Here is a 27,540-nt window from a genome sequence, read left to right as displayed (position 1 = left end):
CTCTAGCAGCCAGGAGAGACTGCGTTCTGTGTGAGCGCTTAGTTGCTCTCGTTTGCTCACGCTTGGCTGTGATCTCAGCACCGAGACCCCACCGATCAAAACCTTTGATACGTCACTGTGACATTGTATATATACATACACACTATTTTTTTATTTAAAGCACTTTTACACTTGAATGGGACAATATGCTGCAATACGTAGGACAGCTGCCATGAAAAAAATACGGCGTTCCAAATTCGAACATTGTACAGACTGATGTAATTATTCAAGAGTCACGCGCCCCCCCCCTTAACTTAATATGGATGGTCTGACTGGTGAACCCCTTTAAATGCAGTGGTTGTACCAATGAGCGTGACCAGCCATGGCGCTTAGCCATTGGAATAAATGATCCACTCTTAAATTTAGCAAAAAGCCTTGATTATAATTGTACCATATTTTTTGTATACAGCTACTAAGCAGACCTAATTTTGCAGTGGAAACAAACCCTGTGTAGTTGGATTTGCTGCTGTTACTCCCTTCCTCCTCTTCTGTCTGCAGGTTAGCATAAAGAGGAGGCAGTAACACTGCAGCGTTAAGCCTGTATTACACTGGGCGATTATCAGGCAGTTCCCGAGCGTTCGCAGGAACACTTGTTAGCGATAATGTGGCAGTGTAAAGCTAAGAATTGCATGCGGAAGATCCGCACCGCAGGTCACGCATGTTGTATTATTGGAGAATTTTAAAAATTCTCATGCACACAATGCAGATTTTTTCCTACACTGCGGATTTTAAAATCCACAGCATGTCAATTTTATTTCTCCTTAAAGGGAGTCTTTCACACCGATTCACCATATTAACCTAATAACAGACTTATTAAACCTGTGCTTACCGTATGTTGCTTGCTATCATCGTTCTGCCAAAAAACACTTAATTCATATGCAAATTAGGCTGTGAAGGTGCCCAGGGGCGGCGTTACAACGGCCGGTGCCCAGGCCCCTGGGTAATTTTCATACAAATCCACTCCCCCTCCGCCGTGTCTGCCCGCCCTTGTTTTCTGCTCTAACCTCCCTCCTCCCGTCGGTAATCCCGCGCAGATGACCGCGATATCGGCGCATGCGCATTGAATGACCACAGTCTGTCCGGGGCATCACAGTATACCGTGCGCATGCGCAGGCCCCAACCTAACTTAATTTGCAGATGGATTAAAAGTGTTTTTTTTTTTGGTAGAACAATGATAGCAAGCAACATACGGTAAGCACAGTTTTAATAGGGGGGATACCGTGGACGTAAGTCTGGTGAATCGACGTGAAAGACTCCCTTTAACGGATTTTCTCAAATCACTTCAATGGGAGAGTAAAATCTGCATGTGGAAAATCTGATGCAGATTGACTGCACATAAATCCTGAACATGTGCATTTACCCTAAGGGTACTTTCACACTAGCATTTTTCTTTTCCGGTATTGAGTTCCATCACAGGAGCGCAATACCGGAAAAAAACTGATCAGTTTTATCCTAATGCAGTCTGAATAGAGAGTATTCCGTTCAGTATGCATCAGTTCAGTCCCTCTTACGTTTTTTGGCCGGAGAAATTACCACAGCATGCTGCAGTTATCTCTCCGGCCAAAAATCCTGAACGCTTGCCGTAATGCCGGCTCCGGCATTAATTTCCATTGAAATGTATAAGTGCCGGATCCGGCATTAAGGGTTTGGCAAAACGGATTTCAATGCATTTGTCAGACGGATCCGCATCAGTCTGACAAATGCCTGCCGGAATCCTCTGCCGCAAGTGTGAAAGTACCCCAATACTGCTAATGTACCTGATGAACAAGCAATTGGAATCTTTCAACAGGTTTAAAAATCATTGTTTGCTGGCAGCAAATCGTGCTGTCTAATCACAATCTGCTGCCGGCAAACAATGATTCAGTATGGGGGCGAGCGATGCCATTAGCGATCGCTCATCCCCATGCCGAGAAGGAGACCGCTGCATGTAGTAGCAGCAGCAGCCTCCTCCTCTAGCGAGCAGGTGATTGCCTCCCAACAATCACCAGCAGGATCGCAATGTTCGTGTGCATGAGCTTTAAGACTGCATCGCACAGGAAAGTTTTCATTACAACTGTCAAAATATAAGGTCTCACCTTTTCTTCACTAATATTGCCATAGAGGTCATTCTGAAACCTCTGCTTCACAGCAGTAAGAGACACTTGCCGGTAATCTTTTGGTGCATCATCGTGGAAACTGAAAAAAAAAAAAAAAAAAAAAAAAAAAAAAAAAAAAACTGTGAAACGGTGTGCTGTACATCTCCACTGTCTGGTTTGTATTCAACACCAGCAGCCCAGGGATTAGTCATTCTACAGATCAGCATTAGTAGTGTAGTGTATGGGAGGCGAGCCAACAAGTGACTCACGCCTCAGTTAGCAAACAAACATTCTCCAGAGAGGTTTATAGGGCTTGCTTACCATTTCTTATGCAGAAGCAGCACACAGGGGGTCAAATGTTCCAGGGTGAAACCCGTACACTCTACCAGCTGAGCTGGCCATGGAAGTGCTGTAGAAAAGAGGAATTATGTAATGTTATCAGAAACCTATGCAATGATATAGGACATTATAATATAGTACACATTTATATATAGAAATGCCAAACATGGCTAAAGTCTGATCAATTTACCAAAATCTACATATTATGGTTTAATAAGAAACCTGCATGTTTTTCATATCAATTTTTTTTGCAAATTTTTTGCCCATTTCTATGACATTTGAAGTTACTGTATGGTCTGATCACACTTTCATCAATTCCATTGGAATCTATGGAAAGTAATTGCAGTACCGCATTGCGCCTTGGCTTGCAAGATTCAGATATTTTTCTTACTAGCCACAGGATCTACACAGTGATCAAGTCTGCATCTATGGCCTGGCTGTAAAGTATATATGTAGAACTAAAGTTATAACTTACCATGAACTTATGAAAATTGATTTTTATCGCATTTTAATGGTCCCTTCATTGAAATCCTTCATAACTTGCGTCACACGAAGCTGGAATTGCTCTTTTAATTAACTCAGACTGACTGAATCTATTACAGCCATGGACCCACCTTGTTTGTGCAGGATCCTCGCTAGCAGCAGCGCGCCGGCAGCTAGCTGGGCTGGAGAATACACAGAAAGTTCTGTGAACAGCAGTGACAGCTCGGAAATGTAGCTGCAAAGGTGCAGGGTGCCTCGGTCTAATGAGATGTGGTGGGAAAGGACGTCCTTGTAGTCGATAACCGTGGGCAACTGCAAAGTGTAAAACAGAGAAGTTGGATTTTCATGTAGAGGCACAGATAAAGAACAAAGCAGGACACTGATTGACTATCATTACAAAAAAATAAAAAATGTCTGGAGGCAGTGTAGTCGTACCCTTTTTGTCGCACAAAACACATGTCACTGTGTGCTAAGTGCCCTATCTCTCCCATAGAAATGAAAGGGAGCACACCGCACATGACCGCCCACCGCTCCCATTCACTTCTATGGCCCCAACAGAAATGGCCTAAGCAGTGTCAATTTTCCGCAGCCCCATAGAAAATTAATAGAAGGCTGCTGCGCATGCACAGAGCTCCCTCCACCACCTTAAAAGGTTCTGTTCTTGATATAGGTTCAGGTCCCAGAGGTGGGACCTGCACCTATAAGACAATGGGAGCATATCCTAGTGATATGCCCCCATTATCTGATGAGACAATCCCCATTAAGGAAGATTTACACTGTACAACTGTCTGTCGATTATTGGGAACGCACATTAGTAAGAGTGCTTGTTTCCGATAACAGGCCTGTGTAAATATGCTGCCGATCACCCGAAGAATGGGCAAACGCTCGTTCATCGGGTGAAATCATTGTTCATGCAGCAGATTAAATCATAATTTCTGGGCAGCACATTGTGCTGTGTAAATAGGGATCTGCAGCCCAGAAACAAAGGATGAGAGACTGTAGTAACCATCATGTGTCGCCATACAGCAGAGGTAAATCGCTCGATTGGCCAGTGCTACAGCATGGGAGAATGAGACGCCGGCAGGTTCCCCTGGGTAGAGCCTAACTATGAAGATACCGGAGGCAATAACGGGAGAACGGAGCGGCACCCAGGTTTAACAGTAAGTGCAGGGGGGTCCCTGGGCGCCGCTCTACATGTCTGTATAGTTAGTTTAGAAGTTTTATTCTAGTGAAAGGTCCTCTTTAAGCAAGCCCAAGTGAGAATGACTACGAGAAGGAAAGCAAGATTGATGGTGTAACATTTTAAAATAAACTGTGTAAGCAACCTACCCTTATTTTTCCTTCCAACGCAGATATAATCTCTCCCATCATCCGTACCAGATCCTCATATTTATAAGTGTTATCGGTAAGCCATACGGCTTCACGGATTGTCAGGATCTCCTTGCTAATAAATCTGGGAAAGGAGATAAGACATTAGAATCGGGGTAATGATATACAGTAGATCATATAACTAGTCCAAACATGAATTTTTGGCCAGGAGCCCTTACCGTGTGCAGATCACCATACAGGCAATGCCCACAAGTTGGAGACGAGCGCGTGGAACTGTACGTAGCTTCAAGTATCGATCTACCAGACCTACAGTCATGTGCAAGCAGAGACTGGAGAAGTCTTTCATTGTAGCCACTTCTACCAGCCAGTCTATTAGGATGTACCTGGAAGAGATGTGTAACAGTAGTCCATAAGGGAGTGGATAGTAATCTGATGATAAAAAAAAAAAACAGACCCATTGCATTGCGAGAGCCCCGCTAAGGGCTCTTTCACACCTGCGTTCTTTTCTTCCGGCATAGAGCCCCGACGACGGAACTCTATGCCGGAAGAATCCTGATCAGTTTTATCCTAATGCATTCTGAATGGAGTGAAATCCGTTCAGGATGCATCAGGATGTCTTCAGTTCCGGAACGGAACGTTTTTTGGCCGGAGAAAATACCGCAGCATGCTGCGCTTTTTGCTCCGGCCAAAAATCCTGAAGACTTGCCGCAAGGCCAGATCCGGAATTAATGCCCATTGAAAGGCATTGATCCGGATCCGGCCTTAAGCTAAACGTCGTTTCGGCGCATTGCCGGATCCGACGTTTAGCTTTTTCAGAATGATTACCATGGCTGCCGGGACGCTAAAGTCCTGGCAGCCATGGTAAAGTGGAGCGGGGGAGCAGCATACTTACTGTCCGCGCGGCTCCCGGGGCGCTCCAGAGTGACGTCAGGGCGCCCCACGCGCATGGATGACGTGATCGCATGGGGCGCTCTGACGTCACTCTGGAGTGCCCCAGGAGCTGCGCGGACTGTAAGTATACCGCTCCCCGCTCCTACTATGGCAACCAGGACTTTAATAGCGTCCTGGCTGCCATAGCAACACAAAGCATTTTGAAGACGGATCAGTCTTCAAATGCATTCAGTACACTTGCGTTTTTCCGGATCCGGCGTGTAATTCCGGCAAGTGGAGTACACGCCGGATCCGGACAACGCAAGTGTGAAAGAGGCCTAAGCTGCTAGGGGTGTCTGTCGACAAGCTTGTTGACCGTTTTTAGTACCAAAAAGTGGAAATATGAATTCAGTTCTGCTGCATCATACAGGCTGAAACTAGGTCATCAATATGATGGATGGGGCAAGTTCAAACTCTCAGCACCCCCACCAATCAGATTTGACGGAGCCGAGCACCGCAGCCTCTTTATAGTATGCTAAAGCACCATGCACCACATAGTGGCTGTGCTTGGTTTTGCAGCTAAATCCCATTCACTTGAATAAGGGTACATTTAGAAGACCGTATGAATGAGTCCGCATCCGTTCCGCAATTTTGCGGAACAGGCGCAGACCCATTCATTTTAATGCAAAAGATGCAGAAAACACACTGTGTGCTGTCCGCATCTGTAGTTCCGTAGCGCCGCAAAAATTTAAAGCATGTCCTATTCTTGTCCCCAATTGGGGACAAGAATAGCTGTATTCTATATAACACCGGCCATGTGCGGTCCACAAAATGCGGAACACACAAGTCCGGTAAGCGTGTTTTGCGTATCCGCAATTTTTCAGACCGCAAAACACTGTCATGTGAGTGTAGCCTAAGAGAGAGGTGCAGAAAGGCCGTGTTGCCGATGGATGTAGCATCACAGCTGATGGGTGGGGGTGCCAGAAGTCTGTCTCTCACTGACCAGTTTCGGAAACTGGGTGGCATCCAGTACTCACCGCATAGTGTCATTCATGCCCTTTTGCTTGGTAAAGATGCTAGCTTTGTTGATGGGGAAAGATGACTGAAAGACTTGAGATACAAGGTCAGAGGTTGTCCGCTCCTGGCCAAACTGACTTTTTTGCCCACAGGATTTAGCCAGAGAAATCTATGGAAGAAAAGAACGTTGATACTTGGGCTTGGCAAAAATCTTAAGATACATGGCACGAAATCCACATTAACCTAAATCAGACATACTCTCACCTGTGCATCCCAGCAACCCCGCGCCGCATAATCTCGCAACTGCCGCAGGCTCTGTAGGTATCTTCCGGGGTCAGACAACTAAGAAAGCAAAATAAGGAGATTTTTGTATAACTTACCAGTTAAATCTCTTTCTCGCTCTTCCTTGGGGGACACAGACCTTGGGTATAGCTCAGCTCCCTAGGAGGCGTGACACTAAGTAAAACTGTTAAGCCCCTCCTCCATCAGCTATACCCTCAGCCTGGAGATAGAGGCTACCAGTTGCGTGTCCAAGTAGTGAAAGGAAAACAACCAATAACAGGAACAACCAACCAGCAACCCAACGGGGCGCCAAACCATAACCCTGTAACCAAACACAGAAGGGTGGGTGCTGTGTCCCCCAAGGAAGAGCGAGAAAGAGATTTAACTGGTAAGTTATACAAAAATCTCCTTTTCTCGCCCATTTTCCTTGGGGGACACAGACCTTGGGACGTTCAAGAGCAGTCCAAGAAGGGAGGGACCACAAACCCAAGGCGGAACACCACCAGAGCATCAGGAAACCGCTGCCTGCAAAACCAGGCGGCCCAAAGCAGCATCCGCTGATGCATGCGTATGCACTCTATAGAACTTTGTGAAAGTGTGCAGAGAGGACCAAGTGGCTGCCTTGCACAACTGTTCAGCCGAGGCCCGATGCCTCTGCGCCCAGGAAGCACCGACTGCTCTGGTGGAATGAGCAGTGATGCCGAAAGGCGGAGCTCTGCCCTGGGCTCGATAAGCCTCAGACACCGCCAGTTTAATGAAACGGGCAATAGCCACCATGGAGACCGCCAAACCCTTGCGCGAACCCTCCGGAACCAAAAACAGGGAGTCCGTGCGCCGAAAGGATCCGGTGACCTCCAAGTAAATCCTCAACGCCCTGACCACATCCAGACGGTGCAGTTCCCGTTCTCTGGGGTGGGAAGGAGAGGGACAGAGCGACGGAAGGACGATGTCCTCATTGATGTGAAAGGCGGAAACCACCTTTGGCAGGAAGGTCGGGACAGGCCGAAGCACAACCTTATCCTGGTGGAAGACCAGGAAAGGGTCGGAGCAAGAAAGAGCCGCTAACTCCGACACCCGTCGGAGAGACGTGATGGCCACAAGAAAGATGACCTTGCAGGACAGAAGACGAAGGGAGACTTCCCGTAAAGGCTCGAAGGGGGCGGATTGGAGCGCCGAGAGCACCACATTCAGGTCCCAGGAAGGAACTGGAGGGCGGTACGGCGGAACAGAGTGAGCCACCCCTTGTAAGAAGGTCTTAATGGGCCCTAGAGGGGCCAGGGGACGCTGGAGAAGAATAGACAGCGCCGAAATCTGTCCCTTCAGAGAACTGAGGCTCAGCCCCAGGTCCAGACCCGACTGGAGGAAGGAAGAATCGGAGAGGAGGGATGCTCCGGGACTCACAGAACCCCAGATAGGACCTCCAAACCCGATAGTAGATCCTAGAGGATACAGGCTTACGAGCACGGATCATGGTGCGGATTACGTCCGCGGAGAAACCCCGTCGCGTTAAGACGGCGGTCTCAATAGCCACGCCGTCAAACGTAGCGAGCCTAAATGCTCGTGGAAGATCGGTCCCTGAGAGAGAAGGTCTTCCCTGGAGGGCAGTGGCCACGGTGTGTCTGCCAACAGCAACATTAGGTCGGCGTACCAAGACCGGCGGGGCCAATCCGGGGCGATTAAAATCGCGGGAACGCCCTCTGCCGCGATCCTCCGAAGAACCCGTGGCAGGAGGGGAAAAGGAGGAAAGACGTACAGAAGGGAGAATTCGCGCCACGGAAGGACGAGCGCGTCGGCGCCGTATGCCTTCGGGTCCCGTGCCCTGGCCAGGTATAGGGGGACCTTGTGGTTGAATTTGGAAGCCATGAGGTCCACGTCGGGGCGACCCCAGCGAAGACAAAGGGCTTCGAACACCTCTGGGTGCAGGGACCATTCTCCCGGGTCGATGGTGGACCGGCTGAGGAAATCCGCCGCCCAGTTGTCCACCCCCGGGATGTAAATCGCAGATAAGGCCGGCACGTGCGTCTCCGCCCAGAGGAGAATGAGGGACACCTCTTGCATCGCTGCAGCGCTGCGAGTGCCTCCCTGATGGTTTATGTATGCCACAGCCGTGGCATTGTCCGATTGGATCCGAACAGGGTGGCCCTTCAGTAGATGGGTCCAGTGTCTGAGGGACAGAAAAATCGCCCTCAGTTCCAGAATATTGATTGGAAGTCTGGACTCCGATAGAGACCAAACGCCCTGGACGGACCGGGGAGGGAAAACCCCCCCCCCACCCCCGTAAGCTGGCATCGGTGGTAATCACCAGCCAGTTCAGTGGGAGGAAGGACTTCCCCCTTAGAGGGATATGCAACCACCAGCTGAGGGAAGCCCGAGCCAGGGGAGGCAGAAGAAAGGTCCTGTCCAGACTCCCCGGTGATTTGTCCCAGGCCGACAGAATTGCCCTCTGAAAGGTGCGGGATCGGAATTGTGCGAACGGCACCGCTTCGAAACAGGCAACCATCTTTCCCAACAACCGCATGCTGGATCTGAGGGAAGGGCGGCGATGACTGAGGAGACTGTGAACCGACCCGCGAAGGGCCAGACGCTTGTCCGACGGGAGGCGGACCTCCGCCAACTCTGTATCCAGGAGCATCCCCAGGAAGATCAGCCGTCTGGAGGGGATAAGGGAAGACTTGGGGTGGTTGATAACCCAACCGAACCACGTCAGGGTCTCCAGGGTGAGGTCCACACTGCCGGATGCCTGAGAGAAGGAGGGTGCCTTGACCAGGATGTCGTCCAAGTATGGGAGAAGAAAAACACTTCTTGAACGTAGAAGGGCCAAGACAGGGGCCAGGACCTTGGTGAACACCCGAGGAGCCGTCGCCAGACCAAGGGAAGGGCGACGAATTGGAAGTGATCGTCCCCCACCGCGAAGCACAGGAAGCGGTGATGACATGGAGCAACCGGAACGTGGAGGTATGCATCCTGAATGTCGATCGAAACCATGAAATCCCCTCTTTCCAGGGAGGCCACTGCGGACCTGAGAGACTCCATCCGGAATCTCTGTAGTCGGAGAAAACGGTTCAGGCGTTTTAGGTCCAAGATCGGTCGCACTGAGCCTTCCTTCTTGGGAACCACAAAGTGGTTCGAGTAGAACCCCCTGAACCTTTCCGTCGGAGGCACGGGGGCGACGACACCCTTGTCCATTAGAGAGCGAATAGCCGCGAAGAAGGCGGCCGCTCGTACGGGATCCCGCGGAGGACGGGATCGGAAGAAATGGTCTGGCGGAATGGACGCAAATTCGATCTTGTATCCGCAAGATACAATCTCGAGCGCCCATGCGTCTGAGATGTGGGCCCGCCATACGTTCCTGAACAGGAGAAGGCGGCCCCCCACCCGGGTGGGTGGGGGCGCACCTTCAGGCAGAGGGCTGCTGGCCTGTGGGAGCCCGTGCAGGCTGGGACTTGCGCCAGGTAGGTTGCGTCCGAAAAAACGGCTTCTTGCGCCTATCTTGGACTGGGCCAGAGGAAGAAGAACTGGCCGCGGGTCTAGACCCGGTGGTCTTGCGAAAGGACCGAAACCGGGACGAACCAGCGCGACCACGGGGGGCGCCCTTTGGCCTGGACTAGGAGAGTACTCTTCCCACCCGTGGCCTCTGATATAAGTTCGTCCAGACGGGTCCCGAACAGGCGGGAACCCGTAAATGGTAGGCCGGCCAAAGAGCGTTTGGAAGCGGCGTCCGCCGCCCAAACCTTCAGCAAGAGTTCCCTCCTGACAGAAACTGCCAGGGCAGAGGAACGGGCAATGAGGGCACCCGCATCAAGGGAGGCCTCACAGACGAATTTTCCGGCCTGAACAATTAGTTGGGCTAAGGAGCGGAGGTCCTGAACAGGGACGTCCGACCCTAACTCCCGTTCCAGTTGCAAACCCCATTCAGAGACCGCTTTACCAACCCAGGCTGAGGCAAAGACCGGTCTAAGGGCCGAACCAGAGGCAGTAAATATGGCCTTGGAGAGGGATTCCGTACGACGGTCCTCAACAGACTGGAGGGAAGATCCGTCCTGTACCGGAATAGTAGTGCTTTTGGACAGGCGAGCCACGGGAGGATCAACCTTAGGCGGGGATGTCCACGTGGTCACAGAATCCGCTGGAAAGGGATAGCAAATGTCCAGCTTTTTGGGTGTAATAAAGCGGACGTTAGGCCGGGTCCAAGCCTTGGATACCACAGAAGAAAAATCAGCGTGTATGGGAAAAACCTTGGAGGCCTGTCTGGGGCGGAGAAAGGACACGCCGGCCTGTTCGGAGCTGGGGGGGTCATCGTGTATCTGAAAGGTATCACGGATGCTAGCGATAAGATGCCCCACCGCGGACGCCAATTTGGACGGAAGCTCTGAGTCCATGTCCACGTCCGAATCCGCCAGTTCTCCCTCAGAAAGCGTATCCCTTTGAGAGGATAGACTCGACTGAGCTCGCACGCATGGCGGAGAGAGCGAAGCATCTGGAGAAGATGTGCGCTCAACCCTTGAACGTTTCTGAGTATGCCGGGCCCTGGAAGATTCGCTGGGAGGCAGGGAACCAGTGGGGGCGGCAGAAACGGTAGTCCCAGCGGGTGCGACAGGGATTGTGGCAGCCTGCGGGAGAGGCGGTCTATCCACGAGACGGCCCACTACGTGTGTAAGGCTTTCCACTGCCTGAGACAGAGACCTAGCCCAGTCAGGGGGTTCAGAGGCACCGGGGGTCGCAGCGGGAAGCGGGCCCTGCATCGGGGCCTGACATGCAAGGCAATGCGGCTCAGATTGTCCACGCGGAAAAAGTTCCTTACAGGCGGTACAGGCATGGTACCAGGGTTTGGGGGCACCCGTGGGATCTGACATGCTGAAAGGTGGTTGTACTCTAATACAGAGACCACAAAGGGTTATAGCAGCTATGGCCAGGAGGGTTAGGAGAGGGTTAACTGTCCTACCAGTGCCTCAGAAGAACGTCAGGAGTAGAGATGGAGCAGATCAGCAGCAGCAGAGAGCAGCAACAACAGTGAGCCAGCAGATAGCGCCCACAGAAGCCGAGCGATGTACACAGGAGTTTAGAGTCCCCCACCGTGTCTCAGCTTCCTGTCAGGAGTGAGGAAGCGCGGGAAATCTCAGCAGAATCGCGGGGAAAACAAGCTCCGCCCCCTCCAGCGCTTGCTCCGCCCCCAACAGGACGCGCGCGTAAGCCACGCCCCCTGCTGCCGAAAATGCTCTCAGGGCTAAGAAGAAGCCAGATGCCAGAAAATAAAGGGCCCGCAGGCCCCTGGAGTGCGGCGATTTGCCCAGGTGGGTGACCCTCTGCCACCAAGTCCCCTGTTTCGCCGAGAAACAAGCTCCACCGCGATCTGCCCATGTCGGGCATAAGCCCCGCCCCCCGATCGGAACGGAGCGGGCGGCGGCGGGAAGGGAGAGAGGGAGAGAGAATGCCGGGCTGAAGAAAGCAGCGTGGGGGGAACGGCGTGGAGGAAGGCGGCCCCCCTGCTGAGGATAACGCGGCCCCCCTGCTGAGGATAACCTGAGGGGAGCTGGGGAGGGTCTGCTTGAGCGCTCAGAATAAGCGACCACGGGTGCCCCCCTTACCCAGAGGGGTAGGTGCTGCAAATAGGGACGGGGTATGGGCTGGAATAGCCATCTCACCGAACGACGTCTTCACCCTCAGTTCCTTCCAGCAGGGTCGCCCCTTCAGCCACTGGCACCGCAGTGGCAGGAAGCTGGTAGAGGGGCTTGGCGTGCGGGCGACCCCCTAGCTGGCGGGATGTAGGGGAGCCATTGCTGCCCAGATCCTCCTATTGCTTCTGTGGGGGAGGCAGCAGTGCAGATAAATTGGCACTGGCGCAGCTCAACCCCGGGAGAGCAGAGAGGTCAAATGCGTCTCTGGTATCCCTAGGAAAAAGTAAAATAACAAAAATAGAAAAATAAAATATCAAGGAGAAAACAGCCCTGCAGTAGCAGGGAGTGTCTTGCCTCCTTGGACACTAAGCTAAAACTGGTAGCCTCTATCTCCAGGCTGAGGGTATAGCTGATGGAGGAGGGGCTTAACAGTTTTACTTAGTGTCACGCCTCCTAGGGAGCTGAGCTATACCCAAGGTCTGTGTCCCCCAAGGAAAATGGGCGAGAAAAGTGGATTACCAGCAGATACATCTAACACACATTTGATGCTGCCAGAGATGGTGCCAGTGTCCTGACTCAAAGGCAGGATAATATAATTTCACGTGACATCAAGCAAAACCCAATTAAACTCACTGCAGATTTCTGCTTCGATTCCCACAAGAGGAAGGAGCTGTGCAGGCAGCCATGAGAGGCCGAAGCTTCTAGAAATCCTAAAGCTTCCCTCTTCTTCTCTTCATCCTGCAAGGGGGCACAGAACGAAAGCGGTATTACTACAAAGACCATACTCAAATGGTTTGTAATAAGCATTTTACATAAAAGTGCTCTGTACTAAAGCGGTCGATATATAATTAATAGCGGTCAGTGAATGATCGTATGACAGCTCTCCCGACTTCCCCAAACACAAGAATTGGGTGAAAATATTCACTTTTCTCTCCCCCGACATGGTCAGGAGCTCCCCTTACAGAGGTTCGGCCTACAATACACGAATGTGTATGGTGGCCTTAAAGGGGTTAGCCAGGAAATAAAAATTACCCATCTGCAGGACAGGTCATCACTGTCATATCGGCAGGGGTTCGAGTCTCAGCACCCTTGCTAATTAGCCATTTCAGGAACCTGTGGCACTCCCGACAGCTTTCCAAGCACCTATCCTGAATGATAGGTCATCAATCTTAATTTCTGGATAACCCCTTTAATAAAACAAAAAGGTAGAACTTGTCCTATACCTGGCCGCAAATTGGCAACCACAGACCCACTGAAGTGAACTGGTCTGCAAAGTATGCGGAAGCAACACGAATGGCATCTGTATTTTGCATATCTGCAAAATTAGGCATTAAAATGTGCTTTTGGAGGATTCCTCCTCTAAGTCAATTCTTTATTTTTACAAATGGCTAATAATCTAATATATGTGGTATTCCGCCATTTATCAGCTCTGTACATGCAGTAGAGAACTTACCTCAAACAAGCTTAGCACCTTGGCCAAACAATACTGTAAAGATCCTCGGAGAGGCTTAATATTGGGGGAAAAAAAAGAAAAAAAGTATTAAACTAACATAAGAGGGAATGCCTATAGAAATGACAAATATTTCTTGCAACTATGAGGCTATGATCATGCAATGAAATACGGTTGACCTTACCAACCATCATCTAGGACAGGAGCAGTCAACCTCTGGCACTACAGCTGTTGTGAAACTACAACTCCCAGCATGCATACTTGCTCTGCTTCTCTCGGAACTCTCATAGAAATGAATGGAGCATGCTGGGAATTGTAGTTTCACAACAGCTGAAGTGCCGAAGGTTGCTGATCCCTGATCTAGGATGTCATAATTTTCCCCATTATTTGAAGGCGACCAGAAGTTGCCATGTAGCTCTAGTCTTAGGCAACATTATAAAATGCCCCATGACAACACAATGTACAGTTTGTAGGAAGGCTTCAGATTTGGCCCCTGATAATAAAAAGTAGGCATGGGCTCCAAAGGTTTCCTAATTTTATTCTCCGACTGCTTACCCCCATCACAACCTCTTCCTTGGAGTCACCCTGGCATTCCTCCTTCAAGCTGTCAAACACCACAGCCTTACAGCAGCTTCCTGAGGTAGACCAAGGCGGGCGAATAAACAACCAAACAAAGGGGCCTGCCCCAGGGTTCAGCCTTTCCGTCAAACTGAAGAAACGCGAGGCTTTTAATCCGTTCACTTCAGCCCGACCGTCATCAGACATAGACACTGAAACCACAAATCAAAATGGATGACTGCAAACCAGTTTTATTATTGTAGATTGCAGCTTTGAATTTGCAATCTGAAATGCACAGCAAAATTCCTTTAATCTGCCATAGAAGAAAATCTAAAAAGTCTCATAATCTGGCAATGGTTTTCAATACAGGACTACAACATAATGTGGAATATCTCAAGACACAGAAGAGCAGAATGTAAAGGGGTTTTCTAAGTTTTTTTTTTTTTTTTTTTCCCTTACGTATCCTCTGGATAGGCGATCAGTATTTCATCGGTAGGGGTCCGACGCTCGGGATCCTCGTGTTCATCTGTTTGAGAAGGCACCAGCACTCGCAGCAACACCGCGGCCTTCACCAGCTTTTCCTAGGCCATGTGTCTACGTTTATCGGTCACATGGCCTAGGCGCAGCTCAGCCCCTATTGAAGTGAATGGGGCAGAGTTGCGATATCAAGCACAGCCACTACACAATGGACGGTGCTGTGCTACTGATCAGCAGGGGTCTTGAGTGTCGGACCCCCACCGATCAGAAACTGATGACCTATCCAGAGTAAAAAACACTATAGTTCAGAATTCCTGATTTAAGGGGGTTGTCCAATTATGACCTAGAGGGTAAGTGTTTAATCAGTGGGTGCCTGACTACCTGTGCTCCCCAGTTTGAATGAAGTAGCAGTCACATATATGCGCTGCGGCTCCATTCAGCTCTATGGGGCTGCCAGAGAGCCCCAATCACTTGTAGTCCGCCATCTCCGGCAGTCTCGCACAGTCGAATGGAGTGGCAGACATGCATGTGTGTCTAACGCTCCATTTAAATGGGGAACGAGGGCTCCCATTCTCACGGTCAGACCTCCGCCGATCAGACACATCCCCTATTCCGTGGAGAAGTTGCTGTAATGGGGCAACCCCTTTAAGAGTGTTTTACTGCATTAGCAAGTACATCACTAATGTAAGCACGGGCTGTAAAACAAGCTGCATAGGCGTACGTACATAAAGGCAACACATGGTACTTTGGTTTGTTGACCTAGGGGAAGGTGTAAAAGGAGCTACCTGACAGCAAAGTTAGCCTTGTTGCCTATACCATCCAATCAGAGGACAGCTTTCATTTATCCAGAGCAGTTTAAAGGGGTTGTCTGGGTTCAGAGATGAACCTGGCCATATCCCCATTTTCACCCAGGCAGCCCCCCTTGACGAGCATTGGAGAAGCTCATGCTCCGATGCTCTCCTTTGCCCTGCGCTGAATCGCGCAGGGCAAAGGCATTTTAGGAGTTCCGGTGATGTTCGGGCTGCCAGGCGGAGGCTTCCGCCCAGCAGTGAGCCCGGTGATGTCACCGGCACTGATGGGCAGGCTTTAGACCTGACCTAGCCTGTAAAACGGCTAGGGCAGAGCTAAAGCCGGCCCATCAAAACCGGTGACGTCACCTAACACACTGCTGGGCGGAAGCATCTCCTCAGCAGTGCGTTATTGTAAATAAAAGAGCCCTTGCCGTGGGCGATCCTGCGGAGGGCAAGTGAGTGCCTCGGAGCATGAACTGTTCCGATGCTCAAGTCAGGGGCACTGCCTTGGTGAAATTATGGGTATGTCCGGGTTAAGCTCTGAACCCGGACAACCCCTTTAAGAAATTAAAGCTGAGCTCTGATTGGTTGCTGAGGACAAGGCCTAGCGAGTCATTTAATGGACTTAGAACCGAATAGCTAAACTACAAGAAATGCAACTTACGGCCTTCGTTGTACAAGTAGGCAATTCCCAACTTCACACAGGCTTCGAAATTTCCACATTCTGCGGCCCTAATAAGAAGAGAGGATAGTTTTTGAAAAACAAGACATGAATGGATATCTGCATGTTAAAATCTACAGCCTATCCCGGTAGCAGCACACACACACTGGTTTTGTGCCAGTTAGGCCTCATGCACATGAAAGTAAAGGCTCCCTGCCCGTAATATGGGACGCAAACGGCGGGTCCGCAATATACTGGCACTGTGTGCTGGGACCCATTGACTTGAACGGGTCTGTCATCCAGCAAGATAGGGACAAAACACAGGACATGCCTCATCTTTTGCAGAGCGGAGGCACGGATTGGAAGCCCATGGGCTTTCGGGTCCTTGCCTCCACACCGCAAAAGATGGGACATGTCCTATCTTTTGCTGTATCTTGCAGATCACAGACACATTCAAGTCGATGGGTCCGTAGCACGGAGTGCACATGCACTGCAGACCGCAGCAGGGGCCCAGAGCTCTTATGTTCCTGTGAATGAGCCCTAATGCTGTGGAGCCCGCAGCGAAAAAAATGATGTTTTAATATATGCAAATGAGCCTCTAGGAGCAATGGGGGTGTTGCTGTTACACCTACAGGCTCGTGCAACAGGGCAGCCAGTTTCACAGGTACAAATCTGCTGACAGATGCTCTTTAAGGGTTGTTTCTCACACAGGTTTTTTCCACAAAATGGCTGCCACCAGATGACAGCTGTAAGTCAATCAGCAAATGCAATACAAACAGCGTATTTTTGGGGGCTTTTTTCCCTCACTTTTGTGTTCAACATTTTAATAATGCATAAAGCTTTTTATAGACAAATCACAGCTCATTTAAAGAGCAAGTCATCTTACCGCTCAAACAGATGCAGATTTTCCGAAGATGGCCATATATCTTGGAAGCACGCTCGAGCCCATACACTACAATGAGTGTCCACCAAGGACCTCAGGTGAGGATGAACCTGCAAGAGATAAGACAGTAAGTACATGTAACCCCCACTGTCCTAGACCCCCCCCCCCCCCCCCCCTATATCCACTGCCTCAAACCCCCACCCTCGACTGTGCAAGGAAGTGAATGACATTGGATAAATCCTTACATCGCGCATGGATTGTATGTCCACGACAGGAAGGCACTCGAGGATATAGAGAAGGACATCCTCCGGGAGGCCGAGCAGCGTCAGGAGCCGCGGACGTCGTTTCACTCGCCGCTTGGGAGGAGCTGCAAAACATTTTGAGCAGCGGCAATGCAGGACTGTAAAGAAGGAAAGTAATATAATGAGCCAGGACCCTGAGCTTATAAAAGTACAAACATGGCGGTATTTAACAAAAATAGTGCAAACTAGGAAAACTGGCTTAGTTGCTCATAGCAACCAATAAAATTCCATCTTTCATTTTCCAAAGGAGCTCTGAGAAATGAAAGGTGGATTCTGATTGGTTTCTATGGGTAACTAAGCCAGTTTTCCTTTGCACCGGTTTTAATAAACCTCTCCCATTGTATTAACGAGTAGAGGATTTTGGGGGTGACCAAATTTTACAGGATCAGCCACCAAGTCCAATAAGCACTATAAGTAATGAGTAAGAAAGGGAATTACGGTAAATTCCTAATCGGCTACTGTCATGCTCTGACAAGTCCCTGGCCCTCCCTCTGTCCTTCTCCCTCCATTGTAATTTGAAGCCAAGAGCAGAAATCCTACAGCTGCCCCATAACGTGACCCTTCCTGTGGGCCCGTCTCTACACATCAGCGATCTCGCTGCCTTCACACAATGCCCTGACCTGTTATCTCGCCTTTTTCGGTTATGAACACCAAGGCAATGTTTTACTGTAGGCGAAACTACAACTCCCATAATGCACCATTCACTTCTACGGGACTTCTGAGAACAGCCATGGAAGTGTTCATACTGGGGAGGTATAGTATCACAACAACTGGAGTGCCCAAGGTTGCTGATCCCTGGTATACTGGATACCATCTCATTTATAAGATCTCTGCTTGCTGTCAGTGAACGCCCCCCCCCCTACCTCATTCACATAAAGGTATAAAACTTGTAGAGCCTTAAGAGTATATTCACACTATGCAAACATATGGCGCTTTATATTTTGCAAAAAAAAAAAAAAAAAAAAAACAACAACAACAACACCCTATTACTTCTCACTATTTCAGTTCCTTTCTTTTTTTGCCAACCTGACAAGAGGAAGGGTAACTGTACTAGTCGTCGCCTTTAAGTCCGCTTCTCATACACCGCCACATCGTCGCTGACTGACCATGCTGACGAGATTATAAATTTACCACAGGTGTTATAGAAGCTAAACCAGAGGCGACAACCAATATGGCTGCACTAACTGAGGTGTTACAAAAAAAGGCTCTAGTAACAAAAATGAAAAGGTACTAATATCTCTGGGTGACATATTGAAACTGGTGCAACGGTAAAATGGTGCCATGGCCGGAGCAACCAGTCACCGTTCAGGCCCCTGGAAAATGGAAGTGAAGACCCAATTGGTTTCTATGGTAACTGCTCCACTTATTAATGAGTAAACCGTGTAGCAATGATTCCCCTTCAGTCCCCAAGCATCAGCTCCATTATTTCTCGGGATTTTGACAGGAAAAAAATTGACAACCTGCCTCCCACTCAGCAAGCGAGTAATACCACGTCTGTTAGAGATGTAATGGCAACGTCGCTCAAAAACGTTAATATCGCTGCTTTGAGCCATTGTCACATCCAGTTCTCAGCCTGTGACAGTCACATTAGCAAAGGGGGGCGCCGGCCTCTTTTTCCTATAGAGTGCAAGCATGACCACTTCTGCTGGATTGCAGGGTGGTCGTAACCAAGGAAACAAGCCGTGTATATTCTGATGGAAAAATGAATCAGCCAGCAAAGGAGACAATATGGACAATCACAATACATTAGCAAGTGCCTCGTATTAACTTTCTCTACATGATAAATGTAATTTGCTGAAGTGAGAAAACCCCTTTAACTGCTCCCCCAATGCAACTGTCACCGGCCGAGGACAATGGTGGATATTTATTGAAACTGGTGTAAAGGAAAGCTGACTTAGTTGCCCATAGCAACCAACAGATTCTGCCTTTCATTTTTCAGAGCTCCTCTGGAAAATGAAAGGTGGAATCTGATTGTGGGTCTGTTAGGCAACTAATCAGTTTCAAAATGAGAACTCCCGGCATGCTGGGAGTTGTAGTTTTGCAACATCTGGAGACCACTGCTGTAGAAGACAGTTGGGAGCTGACAGCAAAATGAGCCAAGTGCATCTATTGTCAGGACCATATGTTGTCAGTTACAGGCACCCATATTAAGGAAATTCAATTAAAATTTACTTGATGTATATTCAGACAGTGCGGCATACAAGCAGCACATGCGGTTTTGGGTGCCTTTACAGGTTTGCATTTGTGCGTGCTTATTTTTCAAATGCACAGTCTGAATGCAAGCCTTATGGAGCTTGCTTATATCTGTCAGCCATATTACAACAGGTTTGAATAGGACTATGTGAGATACATAATATGGAGGTCGCAGGGGATTCCCAAGCAGAACTTCCTGTTCTGCGTATTGCTATATATTAGTGGGAGGGCTACATTTGTCTATGGGCTGCATCTGATATTGCGGTGTTTGTTTAGCTCCATCTCTATACATCCAAAGGAGTCCCTACTAAGGCATATGAAACAAGGTAGGTCATCAATATCCGATCGGATGGGGACTCCTAGCACCCCCTGACAATCAGCTGTCTAAAAGAAACGGGGGCGTTCCGATGAGAGCTGCGGCCTCGTCATAGTATACCAAGCACAGCGCCCTACATTGTGTACTGGCTGTCCTCGGTAATGAGTCACGATCCCTTTCACTTTTGGATTGAGCTGCGCCAAAGCTGTGCGACCAATGGACGTGACTTCATAGGCCGAATAAGCAGCAGCAGTGTTATTCCAATGGCTGATCAGCAGAGGGGCCAGGAGTCAGGTGGCCTCCAATCCGATATTCATAGCCTATCCTAGGAATACATCAGCATTGTTTTTTCTAAGAGTTTTTTTTATTTTTGTTACTGTAACTAGTGTTGAGCGAACTTTTGTTTTAAGTTCGGCGTCTAAAGTTCGGGTTATCGAAAAATCGCGTTAAGGATTCTGCTACCACGGACCATGTCCGTGGTAGCGGAATCCATAACATGATTCTTCGATAACCCAAACCCGAACTTTAGACGACGAACTTAAAAACAAAAGTTCGCTCAACACTAACTGTAACCCATCCTCTGGACAGGTCATAAGTATCTGATCGGTGGGAGTTCAACACCCGGGACCCCCGCCGACCAGCTGTTTGAGAAGGCAGTAGCGCCACAGGTTCTCGCAGCTTTCCCTAGGCCAGTGACGTCACGTTCATCGGTCACATGACCCCACTCACTTCTATGGGGCTCTCAGCTCCTATACAATGTACAGCACTGTGCTTGGCGAGCAGAGAGAAGCTGGACCCACACTGATCAGGTGTTGAACCCCCATTGATCAGAAACTGATGAACTACCCAGAGTACAGGTCATCAGTAAAAAAAAAAAAAAATAGCCCTCTCGGAAAACCACTTTAACACCCAAAACCCCCTTAAAATATGGCAGCCAAGCACAAATCGGTGGCCGCAGAAGACATTTGGGAGGCATCTCAGATCTGGTGCAAAGAGCAACGCAGAAGCCCATAGCACCCAACCAGATTGCTGTGAGCAACTGCCCCACGTCTTTGCACCAGTTTTGATGCATCTCCACACTGGAATCTGTGGTGTCCACTACTGGAATGTGACATGCATCAATGTCAGTCCCTGGGGGCTGATCTGTTCTTTTCTGCCAAGTCGACAACAATTTGGCTCAGTCAGTAGGGTTGTCACCCAGCTTTCCTAGGATCCTGAACGGCAAATTACTCAGCAAAGCATGCAACAATGATTACATCTTTATAGGTTTAGTGGCCATTTATGTAATGTTTAAAGGGTTTTTTCCAAGATTTGGACATTGTTAATATCAGTTCGACAGAGGCCACACACCCTACACCTCCGCTGTTGAGATTGCCAAGCACAGCGCTGTCCATTGTATAGTGGCTGTGCTTGGTGTTGCAGCTCAACCCCATTCACTTGAATGGGACGGAGCTGCGCCTAGGCCACGTGACCGATGAACGTGGCATCACATGACCTATGACGAGTGAGCGCTGCGGAATTTTCAAACAGCTGATCGGGTGTTGACCCCCGCCAATCCGATATTGGACGACCTAACCCGAGCACAGGCCATCAATATCAAAATCTCGGAAAACTCCTTTAACACCAATGTTCTTGGTTTGTGGATTGTAATTCGCCATTCGGGATAGCTAGGTGACAACCGTACGGACTGAGCTCAGCTCATTGATCAGGGCCGACTAGGCCATGGTTTCCCTACTCTCTACGTATACAGAGTTGTTACTCCTTATATAGGATGCAGTAACATAAGAACCTTATTTGGAGGAGATGATGGGAATTGTGATATTGTAAGTCCTGGGGGGAGACTCAAGGATACATACTCCACAGTACACTACTACAATACCAATCATCCTGTCTAAAGACTGTATAAGGGGGTTAACAATAAAGCTGCAAAAGCGGTGACATTGTTACAGGAACTTAACCCCTTGCAGGAAACCAGCCCTGATCAATGAGCAGAGCTCCCTCCCCCTATAGGCATGGCCGGCTGCTGCTGGAAGTTGATTTTCAAACCCTCACCCGCCCGTCCCACCAGTCACACAAACAATTAGTCTACCCATCAAATACACATGATAATTGGGGGAATTCACAGGTCTATTGAAATGGCAATGACACAGCCCTGGTTTAAATCCACATGCTGTAAGACAATCTGCACTATATTGATAGCATGAGAGGGTCTATGTATCACTGTATGCTAAAGGCACAGAAAGAAGCACAAATGCAATCATATCAAAATACAACTACTGTCTACAGCATCTGCTTTTTAAAGTACAACTCTGAGCATTGCCTGTAAACGCTCTTAAATTGTATATACAAGTGTACAAATAGATAATAAAAAATTCATAATAATAATCATACATGACAGACACAATACAAACCAATATAAAAGACTACATAAATATATTGAATATTTCATAAAAGTAATAGGTAAGGCTGGACAAGAATTGTAACATATTTAGGGGCCATTTGGAGACAATTTATTGTTATTTTTAAAATTTAAGTAGCCTATTCAAAAAAAAAAAATAATATAACAAAATCAAAAGATAAAAACAAAATGAATCCATAAAAAACATACATGAACCCCCAACCCATCTTCAGATCCACACAAGTTGAGTGTAAGTAATACGGAGGTATTTCACACACCAGGGGGGTGGGGGGCTCCCCCTCCTAAACTCTCAACTAACTTTGGAGGGAGATTTAAAATCCAGAGAGCAGGAAGTAGCAGCTCATTGGGGCAGGAGCTCGGCAGGGATCACCAGACTTTACACCGACATACAAGAATTCCAGCACTGAATGGCTTACAAAAAGTGACCTGGAATAATCACCGCCGTGTCCAAGGGCCCAACCCGGGGACCCCTAACCAGTACGATCACGGTGAATTCCCAGCGGATGATCACAAGTGTTCGAATCCTACGTGTAACCGATTGATTCTAGGACTATATTTCTGTACAATGAGAGGTATATCCTCATCCTGACCATGGTAGTCTACAAATGGAGCTTTGGATGAATCAAAGTCTAGGGAAGCTGTTGCTCCTCAGCTGCTAGGGATAAACTGACATCATAAAGGCTGTGGCTATCTAGAGGCCGGGCTGGGACTTGTAGTGCCACAGCACTAAAGCGGCAACAGGTTGCTTCAGCCTGATGCATGGCAGATTTCAAGGGTTAGTCCATGTGTGAGGCTTTGAGTACCAGGATGCACTTACCGCCTCCCTTCATTCCGGCAGTGAATGAGGTAGATGGCCGAGCAGGGGTACAGGACAGCCGCCAGGCGCAGCAGTCAGACTTCGGTGTGGGTTAGAAGCTGGGCCGCGCTTCCCCCATTCCTAAAACCACGCCCTCCAACTTCTTCCCATTCACTTCACGCTCACATCCCCGCCCACTAGAGTATTGAGACCCCGCCCACCCTATGGTAAAGAGGGACCCAGATAACCACGCCCACACCTCCCCCTACAGCCAATACGTTTTCAGGAATCCATATCAAATCCAACCAATTAGCGTCGACTTTTGTTACCATAAAAACAGTCCCTCTGGCGAGTTCGCAGATTCTTATGTTTTTTTGGCATTTATCTCAGGGTAAACCTAGAACTATAGATCTATTTATTAGCAACCCTTCCGTTCTCATTTTGAAGCGGTTATATCCAACTGACCGCCTCCTGCCCTTACTACTCATGTCCTTTACCGATTCGATTCCCTTTCCCTGATTGACCAGTAAGGAACGCGCCTTTTATCACGTGACTGAACAACACCGCCTCTTTTGTTCCCAGAGATCAGCGCGATTCATTTTTTTTTAAACCGAGCCGAAAGTGATAGTATCGGCTTGCACCAGTGGGCGTTCCCCGTCGTTACGTCACGCCGATTTGGCCAATCGAAACAAAGCAGGAAGCTGCCGAGGTTACCTGAGGTTTGTGGCATGCTGAGGCGAGCGCATAGCTGGAGGCGCGCCTGTAGAATTCGAAACACGCCTGGTTTGTGATTGGGTAGGGGGCGTGGCCAGCTCTTTAAGCCGCATGGTCATACTCCTCCAGATGCCTCCATGTTCTGTGTTGCCATGACAACAGCTAATTTCCCAATATGGCGATATCAGGGCTTATTGGGAAAAGGATTGTTCTCAATACACATGTAGCAGGAATTGCTTATAACAGTAGCCACTTACCATGGAGGCGAACCTGCTATGTGGCCCATGGTAAGAACTGGCCCAGCTCCTACGTCCTAACCTAAATCTCTGTATTGTCCTGCAGCCATCCCTAGGTTAACTCAATGCAAAGAGATCTTTTCAGCTTCCACTCAGTTGAATGGTAAACTATAAATTCCTATCCATGGAGCTCCCCCTAGTGGTGGCTGCAAGCGTCCAGTTTTATAATATTCTGTGTGTAGAGGAGAGTACATATCTCCCAACTTTTGAAAAGGAAGAGGGCCAGACCATAAATGTGCCCCTCACAGTAATATGCCCAGATATGTGCCCCTCACAGTAGCGATGCCCAGATATGTGCCCCTCACAGTAGCGATGCCCAGATATGTGCCCCTCACAGTAGCAATGCCCAGACATGTGCCCCTCACAGTAATTTGCCCAGACATGTGCCCCTCACAGTAATATGCCCAGATATATGCCCCTCACAGTAATATGCCCAGATATATGCCCCTCACAGTAGCCATGCTTGGATATGTGCCCCCTCACAGTAATATGCCCAGATATGTTCCCCCTAACAGTAATATGCCCAGATATGTTCCCCCTCACAGTAGCCATGCTCAGATATGTGCCCCTCACAGTAATATGCCCAGATATGTGGTCCCTAACTGTAATATGCCCAGATATGTTCCCCCTCACAGTAGCCATGCTCAGATATATGCTCCTCACAGTAATATGCCCAGATATGTGCCCCCTCACAGTAGCCATGCTCAGATATGTGCCCCCTCACAGTAGCCATGCTCAGATATGTGCCCCCTCACAGTAGCCATGCTCAGATATGTGCCCCCTCACAGTAACAATGCCCAGATATGTGCCCCCTCACAGTAACAATGCCCAGATATGTGCCCCCTCACAGTAACAATGCCCAGATATGTGGTCCCTCACAGTAACAATGCCCAGATATGTGGTCCCTCACAGTAACAATGCCCAGATATGTGGTCCCTCACAGTAACAATGCCCAGATATGTGCCCCCTCACAGTATCAATACTCAGATATATGCCCCTCACAGTATCAATACTCAGATATGTGCCCCTCACAGTAGCAATGCCCAGATATGTTCACCCTCACAGTAGCGATGCTCAGTTATGTGCATCCCCTCAGTAATATACCCAAGTTGTGCCCCCTGACAGTAATATGCCTAGCTGTGCCCCTCACAGTAATATGCCCAGTAAAGTGCCCCCTTCACAGGCAGTAAAAAAAATAAACTCCACATACTCACCCTGTTCCCCAGCAGCAGCAGGACACACAGAGCTCCCGGAGAGCTGACCTACGGCTCTTGCTTCATCATTACAGCCAGCGGTCTTTGCTTCCTATGGATCAGGGACAGCTGCCAGAAAGTGGGACATACCTCCCCCGTACCGGGATCGGAGGACAGCCACTGAAATCCGGGACTGTCCCGCCGGATCTCGGACGGTTGGGAAGCATGTGAGTAGTATATCGAGTCATACGAATCAATTCACCTCAGCAACAAGAGTTTACCTGCAAGGGGAAGTCCCTGCTGCTGAAGACGCTCGCCCTGCCGCCTGATTGACAGGGCCGGACATCTTGCCTGACCCTAGCTATCTCGTGCCTGATACTATCCAGATACTTATGCACGCCTCTGCCAACAGCCTGATCCCTCCAACATCTGCCATAAGACGCCCCAATAAACATTAGACGGTGAACTGATCCACGTTTGGCTGACATTAAAAAGGTTTTCCCGGACCACCTTAATTATACATAACCCGCCTGTAGAAGACATTTTCCAATACAATTTACTGTCTCGAAGTTGCATCTGTTGGTCTCTTAGGAACCATTTAGTCTTCTGAAAATCCAGCTTCTGCCAACGTCACGTCCTTTACCGGATTTCCGGCATGGGAATTCGACAATAAATCACTTCCTTGGTGGATGGGGCCAGAACTAGTCCTTTCCCTGGCACATAAGATGAGGCAGATTTAGGAGTTTGTGCATGCGCAGGGGAGAGGAATAGTTGTTGCTGTGTCCACAGCCCATGTCAGAAACCTGTTAAAGGATGTGACGACCATGGATGCTGGATTTTCAGAGGAGGAGCATCGCATGACCAGGGTCCCGAGAGGCCGATCCACGCAAGTTCTAGATGGTAAGTATATTACAAACTTTCTCCTACAAGCGTGTTTTGTGTAATTAAAGGGGTTTTCTGACACTTTATAACTGATTGGTGGGGGTCCGACACCCAGGAACACCAGCTGTTTGAGAAGGCACCAGCACTCCTCTGAGCTCACCAATCACAGCGCCGTACATTGTATAGTGGCCCTTCAGTGTGTATGTGCACTTGTATCCTAAGCATAGCCAAAGTCGTGGTGCCTAAGGCTTTCACACTGCTTTTGCAGAGTACATTTGTCATATGCGCTGGGAAACATCCTGACGCATACGTCAAACATAACCATAGGCCCTTATTCATCAGATGCAGGCCAAAAGAGTGACCTATTAGTGTATTGAAATCCATCCGTATTCCGGCTCCGGTACTCCTGGGATGGGCTGGAGGGCAACTGTAACACTTAGGGCTCATGCACACGGCCGTTGGTCGGACGTTCCGTGCTTTGGAGACCGCAGTCTGCAGTCCCCAATGCACGGGCAACATCTGTGTGGATTCCGCAGATAGATCCAGACCCATTCATGTTGAATGGGTCAGTGATCCGTCCGCACCGCAAAAAAAGGAGGCACGGAGAGAAACCCCACGGAAGCACCCCGCAGTGCTTTCGTGGGGTTCCGTGCCTCCGTTCCGCATCGGACCTTCTGGATCAAGTGAATGGGTCTGCATCTGTGATGTGGGGTGAACACGGCCGCTGCGCGCATATTGTGGGACCCCCTGTTTGCGGGCCGCAATATGGGCACGACTGAACAATGGCCGTGCGCATGAGCCCTTACTGCCAGATTTCCCCATAGATTACAGCTGATCGGGAGGTCCCAGCAGAGGAAAGCTTTCTGATCAACTTATTGTCATGGACCCTACTAATAAGGATGCCTTCACACACCGCAGATTTCGTTGCAGAATTTTCACCTGAAAGGGGCTTGCACAGATCCATGTGCCTGCCGCTCCATTCAAATGAATGGAACTGATATTTAGTCGTGGAAAATTCTGCAACAAATCTGCAGCGTGCAAAGGTACCTTAGTTCGGGGATTGTCCAAAGAGTAGAAATCCACAAGATTGCAGTGGACGGTGTATACTCCCTTGAGTACCATGAGGTTTTTTTCATTTTTGCGTTTTCATCTTTCTCCCTTGTCTTCACAGAGCCATAACTTTTTTATTTTTCCGTTCACATAGCTGTATGAGGGCTTGTGTTTTGCGGGACAAGTTGTACTTTCTAATGGCACCATTTAATATGGCATGCAATGTAGTGGGAAGCGGGGAAAAAATACTAAGTCGGGTGGAATTGGAAAAAAAATAAAAATATTCTGCCACAGTTTTTTACGTGTTTTGTACCTACGGCGTTCCCTATACAGTAAAACTGACCTGTGCCTTTCATTTCCTGGGTCAGTACGATTACAGATATACCATATCTATAGGTTTTCCTGTAATTTAATCCCTTCACACATTTCGACGTAACTGTAAGTCCAGATTGCATGTAATTTAAGGCAATTGAGCGTAGAGTTATGTCCAATTTACTAACCGGGGCTGGG

The 27,540-nt window shown here is 48.9% G+C and overlaps 1 protein-coding gene across 2 annotated transcripts in view; it reads right to left on the bottom strand.

The window, feature by feature from the left end:
- The window catches only part of CCNF (cyclin F), a 28,070-nt gene extending 5,034 nt beyond the window's left edge, over positions 1-23,036 (bottom strand). For both annotated transcript variants that reach the window (XM_044303732.1, XM_044303733.1), the window contains exons 1-14: positions 22,917-23,036; positions 17,115-17,269; positions 16,873-16,979; positions 15,990-16,057; positions 14,055-14,269; positions 13,503-13,556; positions 12,683-12,787; positions 6,417-6,494; positions 6,173-6,321; positions 4,484-4,648; positions 4,266-4,389; positions 3,068-3,248; positions 2,436-2,523; positions 2,115-2,214 (exon numbers count right to left, since the gene is read on the bottom strand). In XM_044303732.1, the coding sequence (XP_044159667.1) occupies positions 2,115-2,214; positions 2,436-2,523; positions 3,068-3,248; positions 4,266-4,389; positions 4,484-4,648; positions 6,173-6,321; positions 6,417-6,494; positions 12,683-12,787; positions 13,503-13,556; positions 14,055-14,269; positions 15,990-16,057; positions 16,873-16,979; positions 17,115-17,269; positions 22,917-22,929 (1,602 nt within the window). In that variant the 5' untranslated portion in view covers positions 22,930-23,036. The remainder of the gene's footprint in view (positions 1-2,114; positions 2,215-2,435; positions 2,524-3,067; positions 3,249-4,265; positions 4,390-4,483; positions 4,649-6,172; positions 6,322-6,416; positions 6,495-12,682; positions 12,788-13,502; positions 13,557-14,054; positions 14,270-15,989; positions 16,058-16,872; positions 16,980-17,114; positions 17,270-22,916) is intronic.
- Between the last annotated feature and the right edge of the window lie 4,504 nt (positions 23,037-27,540).

The sequence above is a fragment of the Bufo gargarizans genome, chromosome 8, assembly GCF_014858855.1.
Source record: "Bufo gargarizans isolate SCDJY-AF-19 chromosome 8, ASM1485885v1, whole genome shotgun sequence".
NCBI classification, from domain to species: Eukaryota; Metazoa; Chordata; class Amphibia; order Anura; family Bufonidae; genus Bufo; species Bufo gargarizans.
Note: the sequence above shows the minus strand (reverse complement) of the source record. Positions and strands in the feature narration are given on the sequence as shown.